Here is a 17,017-nt window from a genome sequence, read left to right as displayed (position 1 = left end):
GAGGGGGGGAGTCATTAGTCTGAAGAGGGCCGTTAGCCTGATGGGGAGGGGGGAGCAGAGTACTCAGAGGGGCTTGAGGGCCGACAGCAGCTGAGTTAGAGGGGGATGAGCAGGAGCCGGTGTGTCAAATCTGTTAAAGAACAGATTAAGTTTGTTGGCCCTGTCCAAGCTGCCTTCAACTCCTCTGCTGCCAGTCGGTCTGAAGCCAGTGATGGTCTTCATGCCGCTCCAGACCTCCCTCATGTTGTTCTGCTGGACTTTCCACTCCAGTTTCCTCCTGTACCTCTCCTTGGCCTCCCTGATTTTCACCTTCAGGTCTGCCTGGATTGCCCTCACCTCCTCCCTATTACCATTAGTAAAGGCCCTCCTCTTGGCATTCAGGATGTCTTTGATGTCCTTTGTTACCCAGGGTTTGTTATTTGGATAACAATGGACCATCTTAGTTGAGCCATTGCAGTCCACACAGAAGTTAATGTAGCCAGTGATGCACTCAGTGAGCCCATCAATGTCCTCTCCATGAGGCTCACAGAGTGCATCCCAGTTTGTCACCTCAAAACATTCCTGCAGTGTCTCATAGGCCTCCTCCGACCATCTCCTCGCTGTCCTTGTGGTAACCAGAGGCACATAGCAGGGTTTAAGATAAACCAGGTTGTGGTCTGACCTACCCAGAGGGGGGAGGGGGGAAGAGCTGTATGCGTCCTTAATGTTAGCATACAGCAGGTCCAGTGTCCTCTCCTCTCTAGTAGGACAGCTCACATACTGGGTGAAATTAGTCAGTATTGTTGAAACACTGACATGGTTGAAGTCACCCGAGATTAATATGAGTGCACTCGGGTGTTGAGTCTGGAGATGTGCTATGGAGGTGTGAATGGCGTTGCAGGCCGATGCCGGGTTAGCAGAGGGGGGGATGTAAACAGCCACAATAATGGCATGTGAAAATTCACGTGGCAGATAATATGGCCGGAGTCCCACAGCTAACAGTTCAATGTCCGGGCTACAGATACTCTGCTTGATGGTAACGTGACCAGGGTTACACCATCTGTTGTTAACCAGAACAGCAAGCCCACCGCCACCTTTCCGCTTACCACTCCCGGTGTGATCCCTATCGGCCCGAACAGTCTGAAAGCCGTCGATGGAAACGTTATGGTCCGAGATATCCTGGTGTAGCCATGTCTCAGAGAAGCACATCAAACTACACTCACGGGACTCCGTCTGACTCCGGGCTAACGCCGTTAGCTCGTCCATTTTATTCGCCAGTGATCTCACGTTGCCCATGACGAGAGAAGGCAGACACGGCTTAAATCTCTTATTCTTAAGTCTCTTTTGTCTGCACCCCTCTCTCTTCCCTCGCTGCTTCGTTCCACCTCTGCATCCTCGGTGTGTCCTCCTCCAGATCTCAGTGGGGACATCGGTTGTCCTGGGCGCCATGCCGCTCGGCTTCAGCGCAATCAGCTGTTCCCTGGTGTAAACAATGTGGCCAAACAGTTGCAGCGGTGCCCTGACCGAGTTGCAGAGGAAAAAGTTCCACGGCGAAAAAAGGTACTAAAACACTTTCTACCCTCATTTTCGTAAAGAGCGTAGTTTAAATTACACTTACACACAAGTTACTCAAGTTTGGAAGAAAAAGGAAAGTTAAAAGTTGGAAAAAGTAAGACTACGAGACGGAGCTACGGCAACGGGCAGCATCCGGGCTGGCGCATGCGCACACACACATTTGTAGTCATTTTACCCATGGTTAGCTCAGACGGTGTAGTCCCTCATTCATCCAGGAGTGTTCCATCGTAGAAAAGGTTTCAGTCGTAGTCATCTGGACTACTGGCTGCACCTCCCTCATCACTGTTAAGTACCTGATTAGCATATGATTGGCTTGACCATGGTGTTAATACACTGTGGTAAACGGTTGTCCAGATGACTACGACTGAAACCTTTTCTACCATGGTTAGCTTAGTTTCATCAATCAGTTAACTGCCAAGAGAGCCTGAAGCATCAATACTGTTGCTACGGGTACCTGCAGTTTAATACCTTGAACACTTATATAGAGCAGTGGTTGAACAGCTGAACTTTGAGTTGTACTCATGACTTCTGAACATGGAAGAAGCAGTGTGGCTGGAGACCTTGGAGGCAGCATCAGTGTCCGGTGTGTGTTTTGGTACTGACCAGAGGGATTTCAGCTGGTGGCCCGGTGCAGTCGGCTCGGCCCACTCCGATCAGGTAAGGTTTGTGCTGAGGCTCTGGACTCGGAGGAAGGGTCGCTTCCAGAGCTGACAGGACAATAGAGAAGGATAACTGTTAGTTTTAAAGGACCATACAGCTACTCTGTCATGTTTTAGCTCACTACAAATTTGTATTATTCACATCCCTGCTAATCATTTTTGAAATCATTAGTTTTTAATTCCTTCCAAACAGTTAATTGCAATAGAAGTCAACCTGAAAAGAGACAACCCATCACAGTAAATGTTTAGTCAGCTTATTTTTGATGCCAGAGTATATTTTTTTGTGTATAGGTGGTTATGTGTTCGTATTTAGGTGTGTCATGATTTCCTTATAAACTAAAAGCTATGCTAGACACATATTTAGACACACCGGTGCTTTGAGCTAAATGCTAACATCAGCATGCTAACATGCTCACAATGAAAAGGCTAACATGTTAATGTATAGCAACTATAATGTTTACCATGTTAGTTTGTTAGCATGCTAACACGCTAACACAAGTTATTACAATTCATCCTGAGGGGAACATGAATGTCTGAACAAAAGTTTGTGGCAATCCATCCAATAGTTGTTGAGATATTTCAGTCGGGACCAAAGTGGTGGACAGACTTTGCCGTCCCTGATGCCTCACTGCTACTGTGGCAAAAGACTGAACATCTTTCATTTCTTTTAATCATTCATTTAAAATTGACTTTGGTGCCATCCGGTGGCAGTATCCAGAACACACTGTGTCAGACGACAATTGGCTAAATATAACTCTAAAACTGCACCAGTTTGTACCACAAACATAAACTTATAAAAGTACACATAGGGGTTTTAAAGAATACAGCTGGTTTCATTCAATATGTTTGTTTTAGCAACAAATATCATGTTCAGACTCAAACCAACAACATGTCGGTCCGTCTCTCAGTACTGTCTGACTTCCTGTCTGTGGCTCTCAGCTCCGAGCCCATTGGTTCCTGCTGAAGACGTAAATCTTTAAAAACACCTCACAAATATATAGTTTCATTTTAAAAAAAGGTTCAGCATTTCCTAAAACAGCTGGTCACTAAATCCAATTACAATCCACATTTCCAGAAAGTCAACTATCACTGCAGCCTTCCACCAGTCGGGCTTTATGGCAGAGTGGCCCGACGGAAGCCTCTTCTCAGTGCAAGACATATGAAAGCCTGCATAGAGTTTGCCAAAAAACACATGAAGGACTCCCAGACTATGAGAAATAATCATCTGGTCTGATGAGACCAAGATTGAACTTTTTGGCGTTAATTCTAAGCAGTATGTGTGGAGAAAACCAGGCACTGCTCATTACCTGCCCAATACAATCCCAACAGTGAAACATGGTGGTGGCAGCATCATGCTATGGGGGTGTTTTTCAGCTGCAGGGACAGGACGACTGGTTGCAATTGAAGGAAAGATGAATGCGGCCAAGTACAGAGAGATCCTGGAAGAAAACCTCTTCCAGAGTGCTCAGGACCTCAGATTGGGCCGAAGGTTCACCTTCCAACAAGACAACGACCCTAAGCACACAGCTAAAATAACAAAGGAGTGGCTTCGGAACAACTCTGTGACCATTCTTGACTGGCCCAGCCAGAGCCCTGACTTAAACCCAATTGAGCATCTCTGGAGAGACCTGAAAATGGCTGTCCACCAACGTTCACCATCCAACCTGACGGAACTGGAAAGGATCTGCAAGGAAGAATGGCAGAGGATCCCCAAATCCAGGTGTGGAAAACTCGTTGCATCATTCCCAAGAAGACTCGTGGCTGTACTAGCTCAAAAGGGTGCTTCTAACTCAATACTGAGTTAAGGGTCTGAATACTTATGACCATGTGATATTTCAGTTTTTCTTTTTTTAATAAATTTGCATAAATGTCTACAGTTCTGTTTTTTTCTGTCAAGATGGGGTGCTGAGTGTACATTAATGAGAAATAAAATGAACTTTTTTGATTTTAGCAAATGGCTGCATTGAAACAAAGAGTGAAAAATTTAAAGGGGTCTGAATACTTTCCGTACCCACTGTATCCATATTTCGTCAATCACTGTGGTATTTTATTTCTCTTGTTGTGAAGCACTTTGTATTTTGTTTTGATAAGTGCTCTATAAGTACATTTTTATTATTATTATTATTATTATTGTTAGAATCAATCAAACAGAACTTTTCCGGTAGTGGTCGGTGATGCCTAGTCTTCTGTGGGCCCCCAGTTGTTCTGTGTAATACATGCTGCCACTGGGATATATCATACATAAACACAAAATTCAGTACTATTGTAAACATGGACCAGTGAAGAAAGCAATTTTCTGAAATCATTCTTTTCGGTCTTCCAAAGTCTATCCCAATTTTACAAAAATATCCCGGTTCCCAGTCCACAAATGTCAAACCTGCAGCCATAAACCTGGGTGTAATATTCAACAGTTACATTTCATTTGAAAAACAAGTTACGAAAGTCATCCAAGCATCTCAAAAATCAGGTATTTTCTCTCCCAGCCTGATCTCGAGGCATACTTTTATATCATCTCAGTTAGATTATTGTAATTAATTATATTCAGGGTTAAAGCCACAAAACGACCTCACTCCTTCAGCTGATACAAAACGCAGCCACTGGGTTTTATCAAGCACTAGAAGACCAGATCACTTCAGCCTGTTTCAGCCTCTTCACTGGTCACCAGTTAGTTTTAGAGTTGATTTTAAGATTTTACTGATCAGGTTTAAAGCACTTTATGGTTTAGCTCCCAGTTGTATGACTTGCTCATCCCCTATGGCCCAGAGTGCAGGCTCAGATCCTCGGGCAGGACTCTAGCTGTTCCTGAGTTCTGCTTCAGGACTAAAGGAGACCTGGTTTAACTTTCAGGACCCCTCAGCTCTAAACTCCCTGCCTGAAAATCTGAGGCTGCTGAGTCAAGCTTTTTATTATTAATTATTAATCTTATTACTATTATTCTCATTATTATTGCTATTATTATTTTATTAATAGTAATATTGCCAATACCATTACAATATTATTATTTTAAAATTCTATGTGGAATTTGCATTGTGCTACTGCATGCTGTCTCTCTCAATTCAATTCAATTCAATTGGGCTTTACTGGCATGGAAAACAGATGTTAACATTGCCAAAGCACGTGTAAAATTAAAACATACATAAACAGAAGAAATGTGATATTAAAATATATACAGATCAGAAAGATAAGGTAACAATAATAATAAGAAGAAGAAATTGTAGACTTGCAGTTAAAATATAACTGTGTCTATATTATATATAGACACAGGAGACAAAGTGAAGACATCACATCAGCTTTCTGCTCAGCTTCTCATTTATTGTCACTGTGCAGCAGATAAAGATTCAAGCCTCCACCAAACGTTATGTTGAAACTAGTTAGTTTGACTTTAAAGCTGAGAGTGTGTTTAGCTGCAGCCAGCGGACTGAAGGCAATATCTTAACCAGCAGAGAATCATTTCTCTTTACAGCCAGCAGCTGCTCACCCACACAATCAAACTCTGACTTTTATTTTAGATGGAAATATTTACTTCGACCATTTTACATGTTGACTGGCTTTTCTTTTTCTCTTCTTTAATTTTTCGAAACATTTGCTTTTATTATTTATGTGTTTTCTTTATCTTTTTCTGTTCTATAAATTATCAACACTTTATCAGACTCCATATAAACATGTGAGATTATGTTCTAGATAAGTGAGAGTGAAAAGAGAAACAAATCATCAGCTGATATTCTGCTGTATGTTGGTCCTGGAGATTTACTGCACAGGACGGATCTTCATGCTGATGGCCTTCAGAGAGTAGTCATTACCCTTCCAATGGTACCAGTCCACTCCAACAGCAAAGAGAGTCGCGTCAGCCCCCCAACGATAAACCCCGTTTGGGTTTGCATGGTGACAATTATTGTACCAGAACGCCCCCAGGTATGATCTGGCACAGTTGCCAGACGAGGAGTCCTGGTCTTTGTCGAAGGTAGAGAACTTCTGTCCGTTGTGAAAACTCAAGGAGTCTCCTACAGAAACACAGCATGAATCACAGTGATGAATCCTGACAATGATACTAATACAACTGGGACTACTACTTCAACTACTGTTATGGCTACGATGCTGGCACTCTAAAAATCTGTCCACATACTGGGACTAGTGCTGGTTTATTACTGCAGAATAGAGCTAGATCAATAAATCAGCCCAGCCAATATATCTGATGTCAGCTGATAAATAAGTAAATGTCAGAATGTGAAACTAGGTTTGAGGTCAGGTTAGAAACAGTGTCTCAATTACAAATCAAAATCAAACTTTATTTCTATAGCACCTTCCAACAACCGAAACTGAACCAAAGTTCTGTACAACATTAAAAACAAGATTAAAAAAATAATAATAAATGATAATAACAAATAATAATAAAAGTACAAATAGGTCAGCAGAGCACATTACAACATTAAGATAAAGAGAAGTGTCACAGGGCCACTAAGTGTTAAAAGCTATTCTAAATAAGTGGGTTTTAAGTTTGGCTTTGAACAAAGGCAGGTCAGTGATGGAACGTAAGTCAATGGGCAGAGAGTTCCAGAGTTTCGGACCGGCCACTGCAAAAGAACGGTCGCCCCACTGTTTGCACCGAGACCGGGGGACCTCCAGCAGATGTTGCCCAGCAGATCGTAGAGCTCTGCCGGGTCGGTGAGGGCTCAAAATCTGACACAAATAGAAAGGTGCGAGGCCTTTGTCTGCATTAAAAACAAATGTCAAAATTTTAAAATGAATTCTGAACTGGACAGGGAGCCAGTGCAGGGAGTATAGGACAGGTGTGATGTGCTCGTGTTTCCGACTGTTAGTGAGCAGGTGGGCCGCAGCATTTTGCACAAGCTGCAAACGATGAAGACCAGCTTGGTTAACTCCCACATAGAGCACATTACAGTAGTCTATGTGGGAACTAACCAAAGCATGGATGGCTTTCTCCAGGTCACAACCGCTCAAGAAGGGTTTAACCTTTGCTAGGAGGCGGAGCTGAAAGAAGCTTGCCCTGACCACAGAATCAATTTGCTTATCAAATTTTAGACTGCTGTCTAATTTCACCCCCAAATTTTTCACAACGTGGTTAAAATGGGGGGTCAACACAACAAGACCAGGAGCTGAAACGCTGGGCAGGTTGGATGTGCCAAAAACAATACATTCTGTTTTGTCCTCATTCAAACAGAGAAAGTTCTGAGACAGCCACAATTTGATGTCATCTAAACATCTGTTTCTGGATTCAAGACTGTCAGAAGAATTGGGGACAACCGGCAGATAGATTTGTAAGTCATCTGCATACAGATGGAAGGACACATTGTGACTTGAAATAACTGAACCTAAAGGCAGCATGTACAGAGAGAATAGAACAGGGCCCAAAATGGATCCCTGTGGCACACCAGAGGTCATAGGGGCTGAAGAGGAGGAAAGGTCATCAATCATAACAGAGAATGTCCTATCTGTTAAATATGACCTAAACCACTGCAGCACAGTTCCCTGAAGGCAAACCTGTTGGGCCAGACGTCTCAGAAGGACTGAATGGTCCACGATGTCAAACGCTGCAGCAAGGTCCAACATTACCAGCAGCACAGGCTTTTTTGCATCAAGGGACAAGAGAATATCGTTCTGTACTTTCAGCAGAACGGATTCGGTGCTGTGTCGCGTTCTGAAGCCAGACTGGAATTTTTCAAGATTTGATTGTTTTCCAGAAAAGAGTTTAACTGAATGAAGACTATTTTTTCCAAAACCTTGGACAGGAAAGGCAAATGGGACACAGGTCTAAAATTTGACAGGACAGCAGGATCAAGGTTGGGTTTTTTTAGAAGAGGTCTGACCACAGCGTGCTTGAAAGCAGTTGGTACAGAACCTGAGCTGAGGCAGCTGTTTATGAACGAGAGGAGACATGGCCATGGCACAATTACAGAGTGTGTCCATCAGAGAGGGCCAACATTCGACAGTGTATTAGGACCATTGTAGGTAAAAAATAATAACAATAATAATAATTACAGAGCTGGGGGAGGGGGGTAATATTCAGAGAAAAAACTTAAATTCGAGCCTCAACCTATTTGAGTGACTTTTCATTTTACCATAAAGTATGGAAGTGTTTATAATGAATTAGGTTAAGGAATGACGTTGCTTTCATGCATGTGTGCGTGGGAGGTAGACTATGACTGTTTCCCTGTGCACACTTAGTGTTGGTGATGTTATGACTCACTGGATTATAAGACAACAGTTTTGATACTAACTTGCAATGTCTCTTCAAAGTCTGGATGCTTCATCATGATCCTGCTAGTCTCTTCCTTGTTTTCCTGTGTTTTCCAATAATAACCAACATAACCAGATCTGACTACAATTCCCAAAGAGTACCATGAGTTGGGGGAGGCATTCAGCAAAGACCGGTGCTGTCTTTGCCTCAACGGCCTCACGACTGCGCCATAGATCTCCTTCTGGGGGCCACTCTTCCCTCTAGCAGATTGTACAACCTGTCACACCCCGCAAGAGAAATCCATGGAGAAAGTACATCAAGGAGTCCCTGGCAGCTGGAATAATCGGTCCCTCTTCATCCCCTGTAGGCGCAGGTTTCTTCTTTTTGTGGGGAAGAAGGACAAATCACTGCAGCCATGCATCAACTATCGTGAGTTAAACCACATCACGGTGAGGAACAAGTATCCTCTCCCTCTGATCAACTCGGCCTTCAAGCCTCTCCATGGAGCTAACAGTGTTTTCCAAGTTGGACCTCAGAAACGCAAAAGATTAAAAGTGTTGTTCACTACAGCTCCTGTTCTGGTGTTGCCTGACCCAGCTCGTAAATTCATACCAGAGGTGGACATCTCTGAGCCTTGCATTTGGGTCCAGCTATCTTGTGTATGTGAAACGCAACATGCTTATGACAATATGGTGATTCTGGGCTAAAATAAAAAGTCTTTCCTTATTGCTAAATGAATCTGATTGCAAACTATAATTTGATTAGGTCATCCACTGAAGAAAACATATTTTTCCGAGTTTTTTCTATTGTAAATGTTCGACTTTAATCTGGAAAATTCCGAGTTTTTTCTCGGAATATTACCCCCTCCCCCGGCTCCGTAATTATTATTATTTTTTTACCTTCAATGGCTCTATTACGCCATTGTATACCAACAAGATGAGTTTTACACTGTAAAATGTTCTGCTTAGAGTCTTGGCAAAATTAACAAAATAAGGCAAATCTAAAGGCAATTTAAGACTACAGCGATGGTGTGAGTTTATTGCATGTCACTGTGTGAGATGGTCTAATAAAATCTTCACAAGACTGTACGATATCAGTTTGAGCCTTTCAGATAGTGAGATGAATACATGGTGAATTGAAGTGCTATGATGAAAACAGAAAAAAGTATCTGAGAGCAGAGACACGTCGTCAGCCCACCTAGTGAAAATCATTTCCCTGCGGAAACTGAAGATCAGAAAAACACAAAACAACTTCTGCTACCACCAACTCACCTGCCCCTCCATCAGTGAACCCAGATACATGCAGTCGGTATCCATAGGATTCTGGGTCGATGGAGAATGAGGAGTAACGAGCGAACACTTTGTTTCCACTGAAGTCCTCCATGTCCACCAGCAGCTCGTACTGTTTCCTCAGAGTCAGGTGGAAGAGATTCTCAAGACCTGAAAACAAACACAAACATAAACATAGAAGCTCATGAGGTGGTTGTAAATTCTAATCATAAACTCTGTATCATGTAATGTACTGAAACATGAGCTGATTGTATCACTAAACCTGAAGTCACATCGCACACATCTGAGTTTGTTTGTACTTAGTTTGGTTTCATCTCTCACCGAGCCAGTACTCTCCAATAGCGCTACCAAAGCCCATCTTGTATTGATCCCAGGGCCTGTAAAAGTTCACTGAGCCGTCCTTCCTTCTCTGGAACACCTGGGGGGGATGGGATGGGGGAGGGGGGTTAGCTCATGTTTCCAGACAACAAGGTTTGAACCAGTGGTAAGCCTATATTCAGGAATGACAACTCATACATCAGCCGCCAGATTAGTCTATTCTGGTCAGGAACAATGGACACACTGATGCACAAGTCAGGCAACATTATAGCGAGGCTTGAGCGCTGTAATAGACACATTTGGGTGATGCCGTTGCAAAAGATGTAACGGTAGCGTGTTTGGTTGTTTGTGGATCCAGAGACGTGACATTACCCAACTTTGGTTGAACAATGTCAGTCCGATGCGCCACTCTTTGTCCAGTGTTGCTGGAACTTACTGGGAAACGAGAACATCGGAGGCTTTGTCAGCTGTGATTTGTCATTTGCATTCACCATATATATCCAGGGGCTAACCTGACTAGCATGGTTTAGCTAACAGACAACAACTGCCCCACTGCTAAAGCTGTCTGGGTGGACCTCTGGCAGGTTAGAGTTTATGTACTATCGTATTAAGCTGAGTATTCTCACATGAACATAAGGCAAACATTAACTTTGACTGTTAAATCGATTGTGTAACAGCAGAGCTGGCTTGGTAGAATTAATGGAAAGCCTTCGATCAGTCTGAACAGGTCCTGGAATTGATAACTGGTGAGCCGGATTTGGCACTTGAGTTAAAATACTCACCGTCCACCGTCCTTGTTGTGAGTCCATGTCACAGTACACCTACACACAAACACACACGCTCATTAGTCAGTTTAATCCATTTGGAAATATTAAATATATCCATGTGTGCTACAGTCTGTAGTACTACTACTGCTGCTGCTGCTGCTGCTGCTGCACTTGTGTCTGTTGTATCTCACTGTCTTCACATGTTGAACACTTTTACTGTCTGAAGGTCGACCTGCGCCCCAGAGAGGATGAAGTGTACCTGGACAGCAGACGTGGATCCGATGGGGTAGATGGTGTACGCTCCACTGGGTTGGCTGTTGTCATGGTGATAGATGTCACTGCAGTCCACTGGGAGGACGAGCTGCTGGCAGCTGGTCAACAGTGGAACTACGAGGAGGAGGACGACGGATACCAGCTGGAACAGAGGAGATGTTAATATTTAGTTTTATTCAAAACACGATGTAGAATTTGAACATTTCAGAGTTTGTCCTCTGCAGCCAGAGCAGGGAGACCCGCTGTAGTTGGTGCTGAAGATTTTACCTTTTAATGCAAAAAAAAAATTATTTAGAGTTGCTGTGAGGAGATGAAACAAATTCACGTCTAATTAAAATATATGTAGGTTAGTGGTAGGTAGCCAGGGAGGCTAAATGAGAAAAAAGTTAATTGTAGGAAACTTGTGTCACCACACAATATTTTAAATAATCTTACTGAACCTGTTAACGTACTAAAACTATAAACATTTAGACAAACAGAAAGTTAAAGTTAGTTACAAACTTACCTTCATGGTCAGATTTCTGTCCAAGTGAGCTGCTGAAAATCAGTGTGTCTGGATGCTTTGATGTCTCTTTCTGGTATTTATATTCCAAGGATGACTAAATTACTGAACAGCTGCTGTTTCACACCGATAAAACAAATCGCTGAACAGGTGGAAATTATATCCTTGAGTGTGTGTGTGCCTTTGGATTACACAACATTGTTGACACCCAAACCTGACACACCACCACGTTGTGGGGACTCACCTCCATTGAGGGGGTGTTGCCAGGGAAGGAGTGGGGTTGGAAAAACTGGGGAAACATATATACAGTATGTTGATATACTGTATATATAAAATTATTCTTAATTTGTCTTGTTGCAGCTACATCGAGTTGTGAAGTGTGAAAGCTGACTCCTTCTGTTTGAGTTCACTTCCACTCAAAACAGTCATGGCTGACCAGTTTATCGAAGCTCTAGCTGAACATCGTATCACGGGTGTATTTAGGAGAACCATATGCATCAGCATATTTATGACACTTCGTCACCTCTACTTTCAGACAGGAATGCAATAGAAAACATATATAGCATGGTCATGGAAATGCTCTGATTAACTCCCATTTATTTTTCTCATAGTAAGTGTTACAGGACTCACAGTTGGAGTTCTTTAAGGTTCGGATCAGCATGAAATTCAAAAGATGAACAGCTGTGTTTAAAACAAAATCTGGTTCTTTGATAAAAGTCAAAGCTACAAGAAGGATGTGGACATAAAAACTGAAGGAGAGAAGTCAGCTACGACTCCCAGGGTGCATTTAAAAGGATGTAGTGAAAGCATTTAAAATTTGCTCACAAAAATAAACGAGGGTTAAGGTCAGCATTAGGTTAGCATTAGCTTTATATTAGTCATGTAGTTGTGATAGTTAATGTCAGGGGTGAGGGAGTGACTGCAGTAAATAAAAAGTCCCAATAAGGAGTACAAGTTTGTGTGTGTGTATGTGTGAGTGTGCACGCACACACACACATCAGTACAGAGTTCAGGTGAGGTCACACCTGTCTCACTTGAACTGAAGCCTATGTGAGTAGCATGCTAACACGCTAAACTAAGATGGTGAACATGGTAAACATTACCCCTGCCAAACATCAGCTTGTTAGCATTGTCTCTGTGAGCATGTTAGCATGCTGATGTTAGCATTTAGCTCGAAGCACATGTTGTACATGTTCTGCAGAGACATAAAGCATAAAGTGTTCTGAGCTTCAGAAAACATTATTCATTGAACCAAAGAGCACACAAAGGTCAGCGCAGCTGCTGCTTCACACCGATAAGACTGGTGTGTGTGTGTGTGTTTCATGTTCTTATATCCCAGTGGGGACTGGATGCACACTAACCCGTGGGGACTTGTGTCATCGTGGGGACACAAACTGAGGTCCCCCACAGGTAGAGACGGCTTTTTGAGGGTTAAGACTTAGGGTTCCGGTTGCAATTAGGTTAAGGTTAGGCACTTAGTTGTGAAAATACTCCACTACAAGTAAAAGCCCCAAATTTAAAATATAACTTAATGTACTATAATATAATACTATGTTATATTATACTATAGTATAATAATAATAATAACATTGGCATAATGTACTGAAAGTATTAAAAGTGTACTGAAAGTAGTAAAATGGAAATACTCAAGTACAAGTACCTCAAATTTGTATATAAGTTCCACCACCATCATGTTGAATCACGTACTTTGATCATCAGAGACCCGATTTTAAAATGTGTAATGTTTACAGTGATGTTGTGCAGCACAGTGCTGTCTCGATGGGTTGTTTGATGTCTGTCCCCACTCCCCAGGCCCCTTCATACCATTTTTTACATCCACGTTGAACAGATGTAAACAGTTCAATCTGAAAACGGTGTGCACCGCTTTGCTATGGTTTCTGGGTTGAACGACATGTTTCCTCGAAACGGTGTGAAGTGGGCTTTGAGGCAAAAAGGGGGGCCAAAAAGTGTACGTGTAGTGTGTCTTTGTAGCGGTAAATAGACCAAATCACGTGAATGTTCACATGAACAAGTAGCCTACCAAGTCGTGTAACAACAAAGCCACCTGAGCTTTCGTTGCAGTATGAAGTTCCACGAAAAGCAACATGAAAAGATAGTTCCCCACATCCAGCCTTCTGCTCTGATTACTGGCTTTGAATGAGGTTTTACGTTCACACAGTTTCACACTGTCTCATTATCAGCCTAAATAATCAAACATTGCTACAGCGTGTAGCCTACTAGCGATGCGGATCGGCTCTGACATCATCCGAATCCACATGTAGCCGACACATAAATCATCCACCCGCCACCCACCCGACAAATTATTTTCTCCGATTTAGAGACCCACACCCGCATGGACATTTCTCTCCACCTCCGCCGGTCCCTGCAGGCTACATTGACTTTTAAATGACGTCGAGCAGCGCGAGCTTTCCAGGTGATTTCTTTATTGTGTGTCGTATTGATGAATGAGTGTTTTCTTTAACGGTTTACTTTAACGATCAGAGAGGCTGCTGTAAAAACATTTCCATGTCGCCGTAGCTCCGTCTCGTCATCTTACTTTTTCCAACTTTTAACTTTCCTTTTTCTTCCAAACTTGAGTAACTTGTGTGTAAGTGTAATTTAAACTACGCTCTTTACGAAAATGAGAGTAGAAAGTGTTTTGGTACTTTTCTTTGCCGTGGAACTTCTTCTTCTGCTACTCGGTCAGGGCACCGCTGCAGATCAGCTGTTAGGACGCATTGTTTACACCAGGGAACAGCTGATCGCGCTGAAGCCGAGTGGCATGGCGCCCAGGACTACCGATGTCCCCACTGAGATCTGGAGGAGGACACACCGAGGATGCAGAGGTGGAACGAAGCGGCGAGGGAAGAGAGAGGGGTGCAGACAAAAGAGACTTAAGCCGTGAATAAGAGATTTAAGCCGTGTCTGCCTTCTCTCGTCATGGGCAACGTAAGATTGCTGGTGAATAAAATGGACGAGCTAACGGCGTTAGCCCGGAGTCAGACGGAGTTCCGTGAGTGTAGTTTGATGTGCTTCTCAGAGACATGGCTACACCAGGATATCCCGGACCATAACATTTCCATCGACGGCTTTCAGACTGTTCGGGCCGACAGGGATCACACCAGGAGCGGTAAGCGGAAAGGTGGCGGGCTTGCTGTTCTGGTCAACAACAGATGGTGTAACCCTGGTCACATTACTATCAAGCAGAGTATCTGTAGCCCGGACATTGAACTGTTAGCTGTGGGACTCCGGCCATATTATCTGCCACGTGAATTCTCACATGCCATTGTTGTGGCTGTTTACATCCCCCCCTCTGCTAACCCGGCATCGGCGTGCAACGCCATTCACACCTCCATAGCACAACTACAGACATCAATCATGTCAGTGTTTCAACAACACTGACTAATTTCACCCAGTATGTGAGTTGTCCTACTAGAGAGGAGAGGACACTGGACCTGCTGTATGCTAATGTTAAAGACGCATACAGCTCTTCCCCCCTCCCCCCTCTGGGTAGGTCAGACCACAACCTGGTCTACCTCAAACCCTGCTATGTGCCTCTGGTTAAAAGGCAGCCTGCGACCACAAGGACAGTGAGGAGATGGTCAGAGGAGACTTATGAGATACTTCAGGGATGCTTTGAGGTGACAAACTGGGATGCACTCTGTGAGCCTCATGGAGAGGACATTGATGGGCTCACTGAGTGCACTTCTGTGTGGACTGCAATGTCCCAACTAAGATGGTCCATTGTTATCCAAATAACAAACCGTGGGTAACAAAGGACATCAAAGACATCCTGAATGCCAAGAGGAGGACCTTTACTGATGGTAATAGGGAGGAGGTGAGGGCAATCCAGGCTGACCTGAAGGTGAAGATCAGGGAGGCCAAGGAGAAGTACAGGAGGAAGCTGGAGCAGAAACTCCAGCAGAACAACATGAGAGAGGTCTGGAGCGGCACTGGCTTCAGACCGACTGGCAGCAGAGGAGTTGAAGGCAGCTTGGACTGAATCTGTTCTTTAACAGATTTGACACACCGGCTCCTGCTCATCCCCCCTCTAACTCAGCTGCTGTCGGCCCTCAAGCTCCTCTGAGTACTCTGCTCCCCCCTCCCCATCAGGGGGAGTTGAGGACGCCATCATCTGAACTGCATCCACACCCACCTGGACAAGCCAGCAAGCACAGTGAGGATCATGTTTTTTGACTTCTCCAGTGCTTTCAACACCATCCGGCCTGCCCTGCTGGGGGAGAAGCTGGCAGCGATGCAGGTGGAGACCCCCTCGTGTCCTGGATTGTGGACTACCTGACTGGCAGACCACAGCACGTGCGCCTGTGCTGTGTGTCGGACAGCGTGGTCAGCAACACTGGGGCCCCTCAGGGGACTGTCCTCTCTCCCTTCCTCTTCACCATCTACACCACAGACTTCAGCCACCACACAGAGTCCTGTCACCTTCAGAAGTTTTCTGATGACTCTGCTGTGGTGGGATGTATCAGCGGTGGTGAGGAGTCTGAGTACAGGGCTGTGGTGGGGAACTTTGTCTCATGGTGTGAGCAGAACCTTCTCCAGCTCAATGCGACAAAGTCTAAGGAGCTGGTTGTGGATCTACAGAGGGCCAAGGCACCAGTGACCCCCGGTTTCCATCCAGGGAGTCAGTGTGGACATTGTAGAGCACTACAAGTACCTGGGAGTACACTTAGACAATAAACTGAACTGGGCTAAGAACACTCAAGCCCTCTATAGGAAGAGCCAGAGCCGCCTCTATTTTCTAAGGAGGCTGAGGTCCTTCAACATCTGCCGGACAATGCTGAGGATGTTTTATGAGTCTGTGGTGGCCAGTGCTATCCTGTATGCTGTTGCATGCTGGGGCAGCAGGTTGAGGGTAGCGGACGCCAACAGACTCAACAAACTGATCCGTAAGGCCGGTGACATTGTGGGGGTGGAGCTGGACTCTCTGGCGGTGGTGTCAGAGAGGAGGATGCTGGCCAAACTACACGCCATCCTGGACAGCATCTCCCACCCGCTCCATGACGTGCTGGTCAAACAAAGGAGCGCCTTCAGCAGAAGACTCATCCCCCCACAATGCACCACAGAGCGCCACAGGAAGTCATTCCTGCCTGTGGCCATCAGACTCTTTAACTCCTCCCTCTAAGTGTCAGTCTGTATGACCCTAAGTCACTAAACTGGACTTTGATCATTACATCTCTGCAATACTTGAATAACTGTGCAATATCCATGTAATACTCTTGTGCAATATTCAGTTGGGTTTTTTTTGTGGGTTTTTTTTCCTATTTATTATTCATACCTCCATTACTGCTGCTGCAATACTACTTATTACTTATATTATTACATTCCATTTATACCGTATTTTCATCATCAACCGTAAACACACTTGGTACTTCACACTTATTTTATTTTAAACTTAAACCCACTTGGTACTTAATTTATTTTCTGTCCTGTTTTTTTTA

The 17,017-nt window shown here is 44.0% G+C and overlaps 2 protein-coding genes across 2 annotated transcripts in view; one reads left to right on the top strand and one right to left on the bottom strand.

Moving 5' to 3' along the window:
- The window catches only part of LOC122867428 (microfibril-associated glycoprotein 4-like), a 439,962-nt gene that overhangs the window by 351,218 nt on the left and 71,727 nt on the right, over positions 1–17,017 (top strand). The window lies entirely within an intron of this gene.
- Positions 5,505–11,721, bottom strand: LOC122867441 (microfibril-associated glycoprotein 4-like). The gene is made up of 6 exons (XM_044178243.1): positions 11,562–11,721; positions 11,043–11,198; positions 10,799–10,837; positions 10,020–10,116; positions 9,681–9,848; positions 5,505–6,214 (listed from the first exon to the last, which is right to left on the bottom strand). The coding sequence occupies exons 1-6, from the start codon at positions 11,565–11,567 to the stop codon at positions 5,961–5,963; spliced, it is 720 nt and encodes a 239-aa protein (XP_044034178.1). The 5' UTR covers positions 11,568–11,721; the 3' UTR covers positions 5,505–5,960.

Source organism: Siniperca chuatsi, linkage group LG20 (assembly GCF_020085105.1).
Source record: "Siniperca chuatsi isolate FFG_IHB_CAS linkage group LG20, ASM2008510v1, whole genome shotgun sequence".
In the NCBI taxonomy this organism is placed as follows: Eukaryota; Metazoa; Chordata; class Actinopteri; order Centrarchiformes; family Sinipercidae; genus Siniperca; species Siniperca chuatsi.
Note: the sequence above shows the minus strand (reverse complement) of the source record. Positions and strands in the feature narration are given on the sequence as shown.